Source organism: Paroedura picta, chromosome 11 (assembly GCF_049243985.1).
Source record: "Paroedura picta isolate Pp20150507F chromosome 11, Ppicta_v3.0, whole genome shotgun sequence".
NCBI lineage: Eukaryota > Metazoa > Chordata > Lepidosauria > Squamata > Gekkonidae > Paroedura > Paroedura picta.
In genome coordinates, this window is record NC_135379.1 from 66,510,571 (window position 1) to 66,528,485 (window position 17,915).

General features: G+C 49.1%; 1 protein-coding gene across 5 annotated transcripts in view; it reads left to right on the plus strand.

Moving 5' to 3' along the window:
• The window catches only part of DDC (dopa decarboxylase), a 74,225-nt gene that overhangs the window by 14,059 nt on the left and 42,251 nt on the right, over nucleotides 1-17,915 (plus strand). For 4 of the 5 annotated variants that reach the window (XR_013225311.1, XM_077302979.1, XM_077302980.1 and 1 more), the window contains exons 6-7: nucleotides 16,161-16,304; nucleotides 17,731-17,847. Coding sequence is in view for 4 of the 5 variants with exons in the window: in XM_077302979.1 (XP_077159094.1) it covers nucleotides 16,161-16,304; nucleotides 17,731-17,847 (261 nt within the window). In the remaining variant the exon portion in view is untranslated. The remainder of the gene's footprint in view (nucleotides 1-16,160; nucleotides 16,305-17,730; nucleotides 17,848-17,915) is intronic. The other variant, XM_077302982.1, reaches the window with a different exon arrangement.

Sequence of the window (17,915 nt, forward strand, 5' to 3'; positions counted from 1 at the left end):
TGATATTTCTCCCTGCAATCTTGATCCCAATTTGTGACTCGTCTAACCCCGCCTTTCTCATGATGTGCTCCACATACAAGTTAAATAGGCAAGGCGACAGTATACAGCCTTGCCGAACTCCTTTCTAAATTTTGAACCAATCAGTGATTCCATGTTCAGTTCTCACTGTTGCTTCTTGACCTGCATATAAGTTTCTCAAGAGACAAATAAGATGCTCTGGTATTCCCATCTCTTTAAGAACTTGCCACAATTTGTCAGATGGCTATCTAGCCTCTGTTTAAAAATTTGCAAAGATGGAGAACACACCAACTCCCGAGGATGCCTGTTCCACTGAGAAACCACTCAGTTAGAGTGGTAACTGTCAGGAACAACTTGTGGATGTTTAGATGGAATTTCTTTTGAATTAATTTCATCCCATTCATTCTGGTCTGTCCCTCTGGGGGAAGAGAGAACAATTCTGCTCCATCCTCCATATGGCACCCTTTTAAATACTTGAAGATGGTTATCAGATCCCCTCTTAGTCGTCTCCTCTCTAGGCTAAACAGGCCAAGCTCCCCCAACCTTTCCTCCTACGTCTTGGTCTCCAAACCCCTCACCATCTTTGTTGCCCTCCTCTGGAAATGTTCCAGTTTGTCAACATCCCTCTTCAATTGGGGTGCCCAAAACTGAACACAGGACTCCAAGTGTGGCTGAACCAGAGCAGAGTAAAGCAGTACCATCACCTCCCGTGATCTGGACACAATACTCAGTTTGATACAGGCCAAAATCCCATTTGCCTTTTTAGCCACCAAGTCACACTGCTGACTCATGTTCAATGTATGGTCTACGAAGACCCCTAGATCCTTTTTGCACATGCTACTGCCAAGACAAGTCTCCCCCATCCTATATTGGTGTATTTGGTTCTTACATTTGTCCCAATTGAACTTCATTTTATTCAGTTTAGCCCACTTCGCGAGTCTATCAAGATCATCCTGTATTCTGATTCTGTCTTCTGTTGTGTTTGCTACCCCTCCCAGTTTAGTATCATCTGCAAATTTAACAAGTATCCCCTCTAATCCCTCATCCAAATTATTTATAAATATGTTGAACAACACAGGCTCCAGGACAGATCCTTGGGGTACTCCACTTGTAATTCTTTTCCAAGAAGATGCTGTACCATTAACAAGTACCCTCTGGGTACGATTTCACAATCAGAAGAAGAGTTGGTTCTTATATGCCGCTTTTCCCTACCTGAAGGAGGCTCAAAGCAGCTTACAGTCGCCTTCCCATTCCTTTCCCAACAACAGACACCCTGTGGGGTGGGTGAGGCTGAGAGAGCCCTGATATTCCTGCTCAGTCAGAACAGTTTTATCAGTGCTGTGGCGAGCCCAAGGTCACCCAGCTGGCTGCATGTGGGGGAGCGCAGAATCGAACCCGGCATGCCAGATTAGAAGTCCGCACTCCTAACCCCTACACCAAACTGGCTCTCAGTTATTGATCCACCTGACACAATTAGGATCCATACCGCATTTTACCAACTTGTGAACAAGAATATCATGTGGAACCTTATCAAAAGTTTACTGAAATTCAGATAAACTATGTCCACGGCATTCCCCTGATCCAGCAAGGTAGTCACTTTCTTGAAAAAAGAGATACGGTTGGTCTGACATGACTTGTTCTTGCGAAACCCTTCCTGAGTCTTACCCGGATCCTCCTTTTTCCCTTTCTTGAAGATGGGGACAACATTTGCCCGCCTCCAATCATCTGGCACCTCACCTGTTCTCCAAGAAGTGTCAAAAATAATGGACAGAAGTTCAGAGATGACATCTGCAAGTTCTTTTAGTACCCTTGTCTGCAGTTCATCTGGCCCAGAAGACTTTGTTTCATTTAAAGAAACTAGGTGTTTGTGGACTGCTAAAACAGTGATCCTAGGCCACCATTCCCATCCCCCGTATTGTGTTACGTTTTTGCCACATTGATCACTATTTCCCTCACAAGAGAAGATCGAGGATGAATAGGAGTTAAGCAGTTCAGCCCTCTCTTCATCATCTGTTATAACTTCACTTTCTTGTCATCTCAGTGGTCCTGTGGTGTCCCTATTCTTTTTCTTACTTGAAATATAACTAAAGAACTCTTTTTTGCTATGTTTAGGACTTCTTTCCCCTTCAAGGATCACTGCCTTGTTGTGGCAAGGGGGCTTGCGTAGTTCAGTGAAGCTATGAGCTATGCCGTGCAGGGCCTCCCAAGACGGACAGGTCATAGCTGAGAGCTCTGACAAAAGGTGATCCACTGGAGAAGGAAATGGCAAACCACTCCAGTATCTTTGCCATGAAAACTCTATGGACAGTTCCAAAAGGCAAAATGATATGACGCCGGAAGATGAGCCCCTCAGGTCGGAAGGTGTCCAATATGCTACTGGGGATGAGCAGACGGCTAGTACGAGTAGCGCCAGAATGAATGAAGCGGCTGGGCCAAAGCCGAAAGGACGCTCAGTTGTGGAAGTAACTGGTGGCAAAAAGACAGTCCGATGCTGTAAAGATTTTTATTCCATAGGAACCTGGAATGTCAGATCCATGAATCAAGGCAAGCTGGACGTGGTCAAACAAGAGATGACAAGACTGAACATTGACATTTTAGGAATCAGTGAACTAAAATGGACAGGAATGGGTGAATTTAACTCAGATACTGTGGACAAGAATCTCTCAGAAGAAATGGAGTAGTCTTCATCATCTTTAATCCGCTCCTGTGGAGTGGATTAAATAAAGGAGTAAGGGCTGTCAGGAGTCAGGAGCCGCGAAGCAGCTCCTGATTGGGCCCTCTGACTGTCCATCCAGGGCCAAGCCACCAATGGGGAGCCGCGCTTTCCATTGGCGGCTTGGCCCGGCCTCGCCTGCCGGCCCGGGGACTTGCCTCGCAAATTGCGAAGCCAGCCTACACTGACAGTCCTCTGGCCCGACACTCCTCCATCTTCGGAAAGTAGCAGGGACGCGGCGTCAGAGATGCTGCGTCCCTGCTCCTTTCCCACCCCAGGGAGCCTACATTGCCGCGATCCCCCTCACCGGCCATTACCGGCTCCCCCCGCGCACCCAAGAGGTCTCCGCGCCCCTGCTGCCGTCTCCACCAACGCCCACTGACCTCGGCGCCGGCCCACATGGCCAGGAACGCGCCCTTCGCCCTCGCCGCCGCCAGATCCAGCTGCCCACGCAAAACCTCGCTCGCCGGCCCTGCGCCCGCGCTTCTGCCACCGCCGCCCCCTCAGCCCACGGCCACTGACCTCGGCCCTCACCACCACCACCCCGCATGCCTGCCAGCGGCCCGCGCCACCACACGCTGCCCACAGCAACGCTGAGTTCGCCGTCCCCGTGGAGGGGCCCACCAAGCCAGTAAGCTAGTGCCCGCTGTATTTATACCACAGCGGGCTTATTTTCTAGTAATCAATAAAAGAGTAGGAAAATTAGTCTTGGGATACAATCCCCAAAATGACAGAATGATCTCCGTTAAATTCTTATCTTGTCTTGCCGACAGCTTCATTCCCCAGAAAGTACAGAGGGGCACCAGGGGCTCTGCTATTTTAGACTTTATTCTCACCAATAGGGAAGAACTGGTAGATGAGGTGGAAGTAGTGGGCACACTTGGTAGCAGGGACTGTGTGCTTTTGGAATTTTCAATCGTGGGAAAGAGAAAACCTTTATGTAGTTGTACGTATAGACTGGACTTCAGGAAAGCTGATTTTCACAGACTTAAAGATATGTTGCGTAGAGTCCCGTGGTCAGAAAGACTTAAAGAGATGGGAGTCCAAGAGGGCTGGGAGTTTCTTAAAAGTGAAATACTGAAGCTTCAATCACAAACAACTCCCTTGAGAAGAAAAGATGGAAGGAGCCCAAGGAAGCCAAGTTGGCTCCATAAGCACTTGTCATAAGATTTGAGGAATAAAAAAGAGTCATTCAGGAAATGGAAGGAAGGCCTTATTACCAAGGATGAGGATAAACACATAACCAATAATTGTAGGAGGAGTGTTAGAAAAGCTAAAGCTCAATAGGAGCTTAGGCTAGCAAGAAATGCTAAACATAACAAAAAAGGCTTCTTTAGTTATATTTCAAGAAAGAAAAAGAATAGGGACACCACAGGACCACAGCGAGGACAAGAAAGTGAAATTATAACAGATGATGATGAAGAGAGGGCTGAACTGCTTAATTCCTATTTCTCCTCAGTCTTCTCTTGTGAGGGAAATAGTGATCAATGTGGCAAAAACATAACACAACATGGGGGACGGAAATGGTGGCCTAGGATCACTGTTGGCGCAGTCCACAAACACTTTTTTTTCAATGAAACAAAGTCTTTTGGGCCAGATGAAATGGAGTATTGTGTCCAGATCATGGGAGGTGACGGTACCGCTGTACTCTGCTCTGGTTCAGCCTCACTTGGAGTCCTGTGTTCAGTTTTGGGCACCCCAGTTGAAGATGGAAGTAGACAAACTGTGTCCAGAGGAGGGCAACAAAGTTGGTGAGGAGTTTGGAGACCAAGACATATGAAGAAAGGTTGGGGGAGCTTGGTCTGTTTAGCCTGGAGAGGAGATGACTGAGAGGGGATTTGATAATCATCCTCAAGTATTTAAATAGCTGCCATATCGATGATGGAGCAGAGTTGTTCTCTCTTGCCCCGGAGAGACTGACCAGAACTAATGGGATGAAATTAATTCCGAAGAATTCTGTCTAATCATCAGGGAGAAGTTCCTGATAGAGCGTTTTTTCAGTGGAACAGGCTTCCTCAGGAGGTGGTGGGTCTCCATCGTTGGAAATTTTTAAACAGAGGCTGGATAGCCATCTGAAGGAGAGGCTGATTCTGTGAAGGTTCAAGGGGGTGGCAGGTGACAGTAAATGATTCTCTATGATTCTATGATTCTACTAGGGGCAAAGCCCGTTGTCTCCAAGAATACAACGGGCGCTAGAGCTTGGCAGTGGGAGGAGGAGTTGTCCAGTCTGTAAGGGCATGGGGTTGAATGTTGAGGCCTATTGCACAGAGTTGTTGTACAGATGAAACAGGAGACAAAAGAGCCAATTTCCTTTGCAGAATAACACTGTGCAGTGGCCTCAAACCTGCAGAGAGTTGCAAAGAAGAAAGACACATGGCTTGGCTGTGTCTAACCTCCGGGCAGAGCAGTATTTTAAGTGAGAAGGGGCTTTTCTGTGGCCTCCCTGTCAGGCAACTGTTTGGTAGAAGGGGAAAGTCCCCCCCCCCCTCAAAAGGAAGGCCCTCAGGCTCCCCTGCGTTGCTCTTGGAAAGGGCCTGTCAGAGGCTCCTTTGCAGCAGGCCTGAAGGGAGAGAGAGCACTCTGCAGCCTCCAGCCAGCTCTGTCAGGGCTCTGAGGCCATTTGCAGTTGGACATGGCAGTTAGGACAGCCTTGGGGCGAAAAGGGCTGGCGCAGCCTGTCCAAGCCTCTGTTCTCATCCCCCTTTGCAGCCCTACTGACCCCCTCTCCCTTTGGTGGTCAGGAGCAGACTGGCAGCCAGACTGGGCTGGGTGAATGGAATTTTGGTCTGTCCTGGTGAGGGGCCAATAGGAAGGCGCTTCGCGTGCCTCCCCATTGGCTGCTTGGCCCTGGATGGACACTTGGAGGGCCCAATCAGGAGCCGCTTTCCGGCTCCTGATTGGGCCCTCTGAGTTTTTATCCTGGACAGGGCACGCCCTAACTCCTCCCCACGTGGCCTTACTCTTTTATTTAACCACAGAAGAAGTGGTTAAAGATGATATGGAAGATGGGAAATAAGGAACAACACGGTATAACTTGGTAACCATGTCAAATGGGTAACAGTAGTAACAGTAATAACAGATAAGTGTTTAATAACAGTTAAACAGCCCCCTGGTTGGACAGTTCAGGGTGCTTGCTTCATGGGGAGGAGCTCAGAGGGCCTAGTAGATGTTGTTAGTTGTTAGTTTTGGTTTGCCTTCTCCCGCTGTTCTGTGGTGGGAGAGGGATTTTCCAAGAATTTACACACACACACACACACACACACACACACACACACTGATCCAAACTCAGAACTTAAGGCAGAGCAAACGTGACCATGCACTTTGTCCTTTTTGGGAAGGGGAAAAAATACTAATCCTACCTGAGAAGCCCACAAGGGAGGCGTCTTCCAGCAAAGCTGACCTTTTAGTGTCTAAATGTCACCGCCAGGGCAGAAGCGTTTCTTGTATTGGTGATTTTTGAAATCTTTTAAGCCTTCTCTCTCCCCTGCCCCCCCAAGCTGGGTTTTGCGGCACCTGATGCCACAGTCCCATTTTTTCCAATATCGAAACCTTTTTTAAATTTAAAATATTTTGAATTTTTGCATTGAATGTACAGTAAGTCAACCACTTGAAAGCACAGAACATGAACACCAGACATGAGGGAATGCAAGCAAGGCAGCACTGCCCCCTTCATTTGAAACTTCAAGCCAAAAACGAAATGTTAATTACAGAAGATCACACCTGACAACCAGAAGGGGATCAGGGAGTGGATTTTTAGCAGTAGCCTGATGTCACTTCCGGGGGGCTGGGGAGACCACCAGAAATGCTACCGCACCTCCTTAGGAATCACCAGTAAAACCACAGCATTTTCAGTGATTTCTAGAGATAACTGGCCACTTCTGGTTTTTCCCAAAAGTGACCTCATGCCATTGGCCAATGGCCAGGTTCCCCCCCCCTCCTGCTTCCACTCTGAATGGTTATCGAAAACAAGGGGTGGGGAGAGGGAATCATCTGCCCCATCAGAAGAATGACTATAAAGGATGATTATCACATCTAGGGCTGTCATGCCCCCTCTTATTTTAACATAAGGTTTCTGGGGATTTCTAGAACAGTCCTTTGTTACTTCTGGGATGCTCTAGGAATCACCAGGAACTCCATGGTAAGAATTTCCTGTAAGTAGACAATGTTTTTTTTTTCTCCTGGCTCCCTCCCCCTCCCCCCAACCATCCCACCAGTTGCCAGGCAACCCTTATCAGATCTCTTCACATATTAAAGGGATCAATTCCATGGCTGTGCTTCAGAGATCAGTGAATGTGGCTGCTGGCAAATGAGCAAATGAGTCAATGGCAAAGAATTCTAAAATAAAATTCTGGAACACTTCAGAACAGAATGCAACGTAGATCAGATGGAAGCAAATTTTCAACAAAAAATGTTTATTGATAATACATTCAATTCTGCTATCCAGTACCCACAGAGGCTCCCAATCCTTTTTGAGTTTGCGAGCACAGTATTATTGGCACTACCACAAAATAGCTGCCATGGGAGGAGGAGACAACCACAAAAAACACCTTTGGGTATGAGGTTATGCTTAACATTGTCTATTTAAGTGCCTTTCTTCCTTGCAGAGCTGAAGGCAGCTTATAACATATCCTTATCCATTGTTGTTCCTCTATATATTTATGAAACAGCCTAGGGGGTGGGACGTGTCCGGCTGTCCAAGTTAGAATAGGGCCAATCAGGGTGCAGCCACCTTTGTCCTGATTGGCCCTGCCCCTGGGCTCTAGCCTCTTTGCTCTCAGATGCCTCAGTGCCTAGAGCCAGCAGCAGGTAAGGGGAGAGGGCCATGGTCAAAGGGTCATGGTGGAGGGCTTGCTAACGAGGGCCTCCCAGCCTGCTAGACTGGGCCTGCTGCCTGCTATGGAGCTATGTTCTGGCACTGCTAGCAAGCTGCCCAGCCCCCGCCCGCTCCACTTCATCTGCCTTCGAGCTGCTGCCCAAGGCCACCTTAAGCTGCCGGGCTGGGGGAGGGGGCCCTTTCAAGGCCCATTCTTAGGAACAGGCTTTGAAGCTAGTATAATAATATAATAATATCTAAAATACATAAAATCTTTAACCGCTCCTCATGGAGCGGATAAAATAAAAGACTAAGGGCTCCGTCGGCGGGCCATGTTTAGGATGAGGAAGGGTGCCAGTAGGCCCCTTCCCCCGGACTGACAATCGAATCGGACTGACTGCACCTGCCGATTGGACCCTCCGAGTGTCAGTCCAGCAGCAAGGGACCAATTGCGAGCCGCGCTTTGCGCCTCCCAATCCGCCCCCCTCTGCACTCCGAAGCAGCCGGCCGACTTCCACCATTACCTCCAAGCCTTCCAAGAGCGCAGGTCGCTACCGCTGCCAGAGGACGCTTCGGGACCGCCGGCAGCGGCGACGCGCCCCACCACGGAGCGCCAGCCACCAAGCTTCAGCGACTCCGGCCGCAGCAGCTCCCACCTGCCGCGCACGCGCAGGACGCCCCACTGCCGCCCACAACAACTCACCCGCCGGACCAGCTGGCCAGCAGCGGCCGGTGGAGGAAGCTTCAGGACCCCCGGCGCCGCTGCCACACTCCACCAAGCTGGCCACTCATCCCATTATCTGCAGTGAGTGTGACATGACTGCCTTCCTCCCAGAACACAAGATGGACTACAGCTGCCCCAAGTGTAAGCTGGTAAGACATTTGAAGGAAAGGATTAGGGGATTAGAAGACAGTATTATTACTCTGATCCAAAGTAAGAAAGGGGAGGAGTTCATAGACCAGAGCTGTGCAACTCGGAATAAAGAGCATACAACCAGTCCTGAAGAGCAGTGGTCCCCAACCTGGCGCCGTGTAGAGCGAGGCGGTTCTTGGGGCCTTTGGAGCTCCAGAATAGATTTCAGGCCCTTGCAGAGGAGGTGCAAGTGTCAACGAGGGAAGAGGGAAGAGGTCCCAAAACAAAGTCCAAGACAAAGGGAAGAGGCCACGGGGACAGAAGGAAATGGAGATGAGAAGAAAAAAAAAGGAGAGTACTGGTAATTGGAGACTCCCTGCTAAGAGGAATGGATTGACATGTGGCTGAGCCTGACCCCCTAACCCAAGAGGTGAGTTGCTTGCCAGGGGCAAAAATTAAAGACGTTTCAGAACAGCTGCCCAAACTCCTCAAATCTACGGATCACTACCCATTTGTGATGGTCCATGTGGGTATGAATGACATGTCTGTGAATACCATAGCTCCTATTAAAAAAGACTATCAAGACCTGGGGAGGAAGATCAAGCAAATGGGGGCACAAGTGGTATTCACTTCAATCTTGCCTGTCAAGGGAAGAGGAATGCGTCGGGAGAGGAAGATAATGGAGGTGAATCACTGGCTGCGTAGTTGGTGCCGGCAGGAGAGATTTGGTTTCTGGGACCATGGGATAGGCTTTCTTGAGGAAGGCCTACTAGCACCTGATGGACTGCACTTATCAAAGCTGGGGAAGAATATGTTTGGCAGGAACCTGGGGAGATTCATGGGGAGTGTAAGGAAGGAGACCGATTGGGGGCAACCCAACCGGCAAGGCCAGCTCTTAGGGAACCAAAAGTAAAAGGATTCAGATGCCATTATACTAATGCCCGAAGCATAGGGAATAAGAAGGAAGAGATGGAACTTCTCATGCTGATGGAAAGGTATGATCTAGTAGGCATCACAGAAACTTGTTGGAATGATTCTCATGACTGGAATGTAATAGTGGATGGATATGAGCTGCTCACAAAAAACGAATAGATCGAAGAGGTGAAGGAGTGGCACTGTATGTGAGGAAAGGGCTTACCTGTCAGGAAATTCTAGTGGAGGAGAGCATATCTACAGTGGAAAGCATCTGGGTGAAAATAAGCGAGAGGAAAACAAACAGTGTGGTGGTTGGTGTCTGCTACCGACCGCCTGACCAACGAGAGGATGTGGATGCTGCACTTTGTGAGCAGCTTGAGAAAATATCCAAGCGGCAGGACCTTGTCATCATGGGTGACTTCAATTTCCCAGATGTGTGCTGGGAAACAAACTCTGCGAAGCGTCCTCAGTCATGCAAGTTTCTGACCTGCCTGGCTGACAATTTCATGTATCAAATGGTAGATGAACCCACAAGAGGTTCAGCCATACTGGACTTAATACTGACCAACAGGCAAGAGTTGTGGATGAGGTGAAGGAGGTGGGGACCCTAGGGGGAAGTGACCATGTCCTCATAGAATTCCTTTTGAGATGGGGAGACAAGGAAGCTTGTAGCCAGACGCGGATGTCGGATTTTCGTAGGGCAAACTTTAATAAACTCAGAGACATGATGAATGTCATACCATGGACGACAATGCTGGAAGGCAAGGGAGCGTGTGAAGGGTGGGCGCTACTCAAACAAGAGCTATTGCATGCTCAATCAATGACTATCCCAGAAAGATGAAAACACTGCAGGAGCTCTAAGAAGCCTATTTGGATGAACAGAGAACTTCAAGTGGAACTAAGAAAGAAAAGGAAAATGTTCCGGAAATGGAGGGAAGGACAGAGCTCTAAAGAAGAGTACCTACAGGTTACTAGGCACTGTAGATCAATCATCAGAAAGGCCAAAGCTGAGAGTGAGCTAAGATTGGCCAGGGAAGCCCATTGTAACAAGAAAAGATTTTTCAGTTATGTGAGGAGCAAATGTAAAGTAAAGGAGGCAATAGACCCACTGTTGGGTGCGGATGGACAAACTCTAACGGAAGATGCAGAGAAAGCAGAAAGGCTTAGTGCCTATTTTACATCTGTTTTTTTCCCACAGGTCAAAGTGTTTAGGCACATCTAGAGATGGCTGTAGCCAAAGGATAGTGTCTGGGTGGCAGGTTAACATGGATAGAGAGGTGGTCGAGAGGCATTTAGCTGCACTGGATGAGTTCAAATCCCCTGGGCCAGATGAAATTCACCTGAAAGTGCTCAAAGAACTTTCCAGAGAACTTGCACAGCCCTTGTCCATCGTCTTCGGGACCTCTTTAAGGACTGGAGATGTCCCAGAGGACTGGAAGAGAGCACAAGTTATTCCAATCTTCAAAAATGGGAGGAAGGAAGACCCGGGAAACTACGGACCAGTGAGTCTGACCTCTGTTGTGGGGAAGATAATGGAGCAGATATTAAAGGGAGTCATCTGCAAACATCTGGAGGACAATTTGGTGATCCAAGGAAGTCAGCATGGATTTGTCTCCAACCTGTCAGACCAACTTGGTTTCCTTTTTTGACCAAGTAACAGGTTTGCTGGATCGTGGAAATTCAGTTGATGTCGTTTACTTGGATTTTAGTAAAGCTTTTGATAAGGTTCCCCATGATGTTCTGATGGATAATTTGAAGGGCTGCAATCTGGATTTTCAGATAGCTATGTGGATAGGGAATTGGTTAGGGTTAGGGTTAGGGTTAGGATTAGGGTTATTGGTTAGAGAACCGCACTCAAAGAGTTGTTATCAATGGTGTTTCATCAGACTGAAGAGAGGTGAGTAGCGGAGTATCTCAGGGTTTGGTGCTCGGGCTGGTACTTTTTAACATATTTATTAATGATCTAGATGGGGGGGGGGTGGAGGGACTCCTCATCAAGTTTGCAGATGACACCAAATTGGGAGGACTGGCAAATACTCCAGAAGATAGAGACAGAGTTCAACAAGATCTAAACACAATGGAAAAATGGGCAAATGAGAACAAGATGCAATTTAATAAATATAAGTGTAAAGTTCTGCATTTGGGTCAGAGAAATGAAAAGCTTACCTACTGGATGGGGGATACGCTTCTACGTAACACTGTGTGTGAACGAGACCTTGGGGTACTTGTGGATTGTAAACTAAACATGAACAGGCAGTGTGATGTAGTGGTAAAAAAGGCGAATGCCATTTTGGGGTGTATCAACAGGGGCATCACATCAAAATCACAAGATGTCATAGTCACATTGTATACGGCACTGGTCAGACCACACCTGGAGTACTGTGTGCAGTTCTGGACACCTCACTTCAAGAAGGATGTAGATAAAATTGAAAGGGTACAGAGGAGAGCGACGAAGATGATCTGGGGCCAAAGGACCAAGCCCTATGAAGATAGGTTGAGGGACTTGGGAATGTTCAGCCTGGAGAAAAGGAGGTTGAGAGGGGACATGATAGCCCTCTTTTAAGTATTTGAATGGATGGAGGAGGGCAGGATGCTGTTTCTGTTGGCTGCAGCGGAGAGGACACGCAGTAATAGGTTTAAACTTCAAGTACAACGATATAGGCTAGATATCAGGAAAAGAATTTCACAGTCAGAGTAGTTCAGCAGTGGAATAGGCTGCCTAAGGATGTGGTGAACTCCCCCTCACTGGCAGTCTTCAAGCAAAGGTTGGATACACACTTTTCTTGGATGCTTTAGGATGCTTAGGGCTGATCCTGCATTGAGCAGGGTGTTGGACTAGATGGCCTGCATGGCCCCTTCCAACTCTATGATTCTAAACCGGTCAGTTGTAGAGGAGATCAGCCCTGCCTGCTCCTTAGAAAGCCAGATCCTGAAGATGGAACTCAAATACTTTGGCCCCCTCATGAGAAGGAAGGACTCCCTGGAGAAGAACCTAATTCTGGGAGCAATTTAGGGCAAAAGAAGAAGGGGACGACAGACAATGAGGTGGCTGGATGGAGTCACTGATGCAGTAGGTGCAAACTTAAATGGACGATCATTGTCCATGGGGTCGTGATGGGTCGGACATGACTTTGCACCTAACAACAACAACAAGAAAGATAGCAGAAGCCATCATGGTTCCCATGGGCACCACATTCAGGACCACTGCTCTAGGAATTTCCCCGTGTCTCCATTGTCTTTACCATAAAGATTAGAAGAAAATCCTAGAGCACCATCCAGAAGTGATGTCACATCACCAAACTCCACCCTCCTCAGGCACCATATTCAAAATTTCCTGCAGTTACCAAGGCAGTCCTGGCAACACTACAGTTCCACTCTCCATGAATTGAAAGCAAATGGGAGACCCACTTTCAAGCAAATCACTTTTCCTTTCTCCTCCGTAGGGTCGGGGTGTCTCTTCTTCTTGTGCTCTTAGTTCACAGCTGACCTATGGCAACCAGGTGAGCTTTGCAAGGCAAGAGACGGCCTGAGGCGCGCTTGCCATTGCTGGCCTCTGTGTAACAACCCTACTATTCCTTGATGGTCACAATCCTGCATCACAGCCCAACTATTCCTTGATGTTCTCCCTTTCAATGACTGACTAGGGCTGACCCTGCTTCCTTTCTGAGATAATCTGGCTACCCTGAGCCACCCAGCCTTCTTTCCCAAGGGACACTTCCTTCTGAATAGTGTTGGGACCCATGCAGCTAAGTGGGGTTTAACATTACAGAACTAACACACAAATAACAGTAACTCACAAAGCTTTTCTGTTGGCCTCTTTGAAGTCTCTGAATTCCTGCTGTGAATTCCAACCGCTACCTCTGAATCAATTGCATAGGGCTACCCCTTGCCCCCTCCTCTTTGGGTTGTAAATACCTGATCCTCAATGAGGGATGACAGCCCTTGCCTTCTCTTGAAGGTCAGGGGATTGTTCTGCCTGCAGAAGGATTCGCCTTAAGTCGCTGCTGACCTTTCAGAGCCGCTGGCTGCCCAGCTTCATCCCACATTAAGTTCATAGCTGGGTGACTCCATAATTGAAAGAGAGAGGAAGAAATCCAGATGGAAGCAATGGGTCAGGTTCAGCAAGGGAGCAGGCTGGCTGAGATAGTAAATGGCAAAAGAGTTTGCATATTTCTTAATTTGTGGTATTTATTCCTAATGTTGGCCTTGACCTTGATGGCCCAGTTTAACCCGATCTCAGAAGCTAAGCAGGGTTGGCCCTGGTTAGTATTTGAATGAGAGACCGCCAGGGGAGTCCAGGGTTGCTGTGAAGAAGCAGGCAATGGCCAACCATCTGTGGACATCTCTTGCCTTGGAAAGCCTACAGGGCTGCAACTTGATGACCCTCCCCACTAGCACCACCAGCACTGACAACATCTATATCCTGCCTTTCTGACCAGTTATGGTCACCAAGGTGTCTAGCAATTAAAACCAGCATAATAAAAAGATAACAGCAATAAAAAACAGGAGCTAAAAATACAAGCATAAAACACCAGACAGTGAACTGAACCACGATTCAGGAAGGAGGGGCACTGGAAGGAATCCCAGGCAGAACACCAAAGTCTTCACCTGCTGGCAGAAGACAGGGATAGATGACTCTCTCTGGGGAGTGAGGTCCAGCTTTTGGGGGCCGCAGCCAAGAAGGTCTAATCTCAGTCCTCCCCAGGCCGTCCAATGCACAGTCTGTTAAAAAATCAGTAAAACTAAGGCAATGAGAAAGACAATGAGAAATGTAATTATGACTTCAGTCATTTGTCTTTGTAGAGATCTTTGGTGAGTCATCTCTAACATACTTCGAATAATGTAGCACCTTAAACCAATGAGGTTTCCACCAGGGTATAAACTTTCGAGAGTCCAAGCTCCCCTCATCAGAGCTTTGATACCAACCAGGAAAATGTTTAGCAACAAAGGTCAGCCACACAACTCGACAGATCTCTGGAGGGGCAGAGTATATATACATATATTTCCTGACAGGTCTCTGGTGGAATGGGCGGTCCCGACACTGGATCTGGGCTCCCTGGGTTCATCTGAGTGATCTGATTGCCTCACTCCCATATTAGCAACCTGATGTCCCTCAGCTAACGTGGGGTGGTTTGGGGGGGGGGGGTAGTGGGGTTAGTTGGTGCTCGCCTGTTGCCCAACATTGATAGTGTGGATTGGTTTTAATGGTTTTAACGATGGGTTTTATTGTAATTTTTATCTTGTAAACTGCCGTGAGCCTAAGGGAACAGCAGTATAAAAGTTTAAATATATATATACTAGAACATGGGGGCGGGAGAAGGGCGGTGGGGTGGCGTTCCGGCGGCCGTGAGCTGGGGTGTGCTCGCGGGCTTACCTGGGCGCAGCGGCGGGCGGCGAGGTAGCGCAAAGCAGGTGCGGTGGCGAGTAGGCAGGGCAGCTCAGGCTGGTGGGCGGCCCGAGGGTCGGGCCGGCACCGACAAGAGCAAGCAGGCATGGGCTGTAGTCCGCGCATGCCTGGGGAAGTCGCAGCGAGGGAGCTTTTGGGAGGCGCGGCGGCAGGGAGGCCCGGGAGCGTGGGCTTGGGGGCGTGGCGAGGGGCAGGGGCACGTCTGGGGGTTGGGCAGGGGAACCAGGCATGCACGAGAGTCCGCACATGCCTGGTTCATTCCAGGTCGTTCGCGGAGGCCGCGCGGCCTCCCTGCAACCCAGCGGGAAGGGGCGAAACGGCTCGGGGAAGCAGCAAACGGCGTCAGGGTGAGTGGACTGGTGGCAATGGGCTGGGGACAGGGACGGTCGGGGTGGGGGTGGGAAGAGCCGGGAGTGCGGCGGGTCGAGAGGAGGCCGGTGGGTGTCGTGTTGTCATGGGGGGTGCAGAAAGGGTTCGGGGGAGTGAGGGGGTAGGCGGCGGTGGATAGGGGGGGTGTCTTGACTGTGCGGGAAGCGGCGGCGCGGAAGTGTGGGGGTGTTAGGTGGGGGTTGTTGGCAGTGTGATCGCGGGGGGCGGGAAAGGAACAGGGACACCGCGTGTTTGACGCGGTGTCCCTGTTCCTTTCCCCTGCGGAGGAGAGTTCGCCGGGGGGACTGACGGGGCCGGAGGTCTGTTCCTACTGTGCCGTGAGTCCCCTGGCGGGCTGGGCGAGGCTGCGCGGCTTCCCATTGGCTGCTTGGGCCTTGAGTGCCAGTTTTTATCCCAGACGGGGCCCGCCCTAACTCCTCCCCAGGTGCCCTTACTGCTTTATTTAATCCGCTCCGCAGGAGCGGTTAAAGATTATGTTGAACCTGGCCCTTGTGTGGAATAATAGATTATAAAAAAAGGGCCAGGTTCAGAGAAGGATTTTTCTTCAGCAGACCTGAGGATTCACCTCAGGTTTGCTGAAGAATGTGAACCCCCCCAAATGAAGTGGGCGGGAATAAATTCCCCCAGAGTCAAATTTTCTGTGCTTCTGCAGACAATGTAGACTTATTGTGAGTAGAAAGAGCAGGCTGAACAGAACCATTGGAGAGTCTGCTCCTGCTTCCGTGCCTCCTCTGGAGGCAGACCAAGTGGATGGACCAGGTAGTCAGGAGAAATGCTCCCACTCCTCTCCTGCTGCTGCTGTGCCCACCGTGCTTCCTCTCTTCTGTGAGGGGTTGAGAAGGAGCAGCCCCATCCCTGACCATCCCCCTCTGCCCCAGAGGTGAAAGTGCCACCGTCTTATTTAAAATGTATTTTCTTTGGGACATATATCTCCCCCTGAATGTGAGGTTAATTTCAGTTTTTCTCTTACTCATTGTGGTGGAACAGACTTTTGTTCAGCCTTGTGCTGGTCTATGGCCGTAATGAAGATTTCACTTACTTACATTTGCAGGCTCATTCTTCAGTCGAAAAGGCTGGATTAATTGCTGGAGTGAAGATCAGGGAGGTCCCCACGGATGAGAACTTTGCAGTACGTGGATCGGCTCTCAGAAAAGTTCTGGATCAAGACAGAGCTGCTGGTCTTATCCCGTTCTTTGTGAGTACTAGCAGTCTTGGGATGCTGGGCAGCATCTTCTCTGCATCTTTAAAGGCCAAATTGTTGTGTAGGCTCCTTAATTCAAACCAGATGTGGGACAGGGTGGGGAAAGAAGGGTATAACTTTGACACTCCTGCTCAGTTTCATGAATTGAAATTATTCTCCCTCTCCATGCAGTTTGGAGACAGGCCAGAAGGCAGTCAAAGGACGCTAGAAGCTCTCGATGCTCAGCAATGATTGGCAAATTCTGCACGGGCGGGTGGTTAAATCCCTTCCCCTAAGCTCTGGACCCCATTGAACTGGGCCTGTAGGCAGTTTTGAAAACACAGGGTAGATGGCAGGAAAATTCGTGAAACTCCACAGGTTATGCAGATTTTACCAAATGTGGCGGAGGAGAGTAGTGGCTGGATTGGAAATAGCCATGTGGGAAATACAGGCCGGGCTTTTCTGTCTACTCTTCCCTTGACCTTGCATGACCTATTTAAGGCCTTTCCTAGCATCAGAGGGTGTTGACAAAGCCCTGGGATTTGTTCAGAGTGTTCTCTTTGTTTGCAGAAAGGTGTCAACTAAGATTAAGGTAAGGAACATTATCCTTCCTCTTAGTGGCCAACCAACCAGGCTAATTCTGCAGCATGCTGAACAGTATGTCTCGTCTGATAGGGATAAGGACTTCTGCTCTGTTATATTCAAGAGGGCCGCTGTGTTGGTCTGAAGCAGCTAACAAGTTTTGAATCTAGTGGCACCTTTAAGACCAACAAGGCTTTATGCAAGGTATGAGCTTTCGTGTGCATGCAATTTGTGTCTGAGGAACTATGTGTGCACATGAAAGGTTATCTTAACCATTGGCTCTTAAATAAAGTTGAAAGAGCCCTCTGGGTGATCTCCCCACTGCTGTCTGGGTCTATCCGGGCGAGTCCGGAGCACCCGCCTCCCTCAGACGAGTGTTAGCTACTCGCCCAGCCTCCGCAGCAGAAGGTTCCTTGCCGCCGAGGACGCCACCAACTCCCAGGTAGGCCTCTGCCCCTACATGTCTGCCATCTACTCCCCACCCCACCAGCGGCCTGCCTCCCGCCCCCAGCCGTCCGGTCACTACCGCCCGCTGTATTTTTCCTACAGCGGGCCTTAAAGCTAGTAGCTTAAATAAAACTTTGTTGGTCTTAAAGGTACATCAGGATACAAAATTTGTCCTGCTCTTTCAGTTTGTCAAGCTTAAAAAGGGGCCAAAAAAACCCCAAACGCTACTCTTTCGCCAGTCACAGAAGTTTATTCTTTTTTGACATTTCTATTGCAGACTCAGAGATTTTCTGGGACATTTTGTGGTGAGAGGAAGGAAAGGTGACTGTAGGCTGCTTTGAGACTCTTCTGGGCAGGGATAAGCAGGGTATTAAAAACCCTCCTTCTCTTCTTTTTCTTCTTCTGCATCCAGAATTGGAGTTGCATCTGCTCTGTATTTCAATGCTGTGGTCTATGGAAGATCTTATCCTGGGGGCTCCTCTGGGCTGTCAGCTCGATTTGCAAGAGGCCCCCTGTCCCTGCTCCAAATGTAATTACAGGGCTCTTATGCTGGCCACAAATTGGGTTAGTGTTATTGACCAGGCCTGGAAAAGCAGA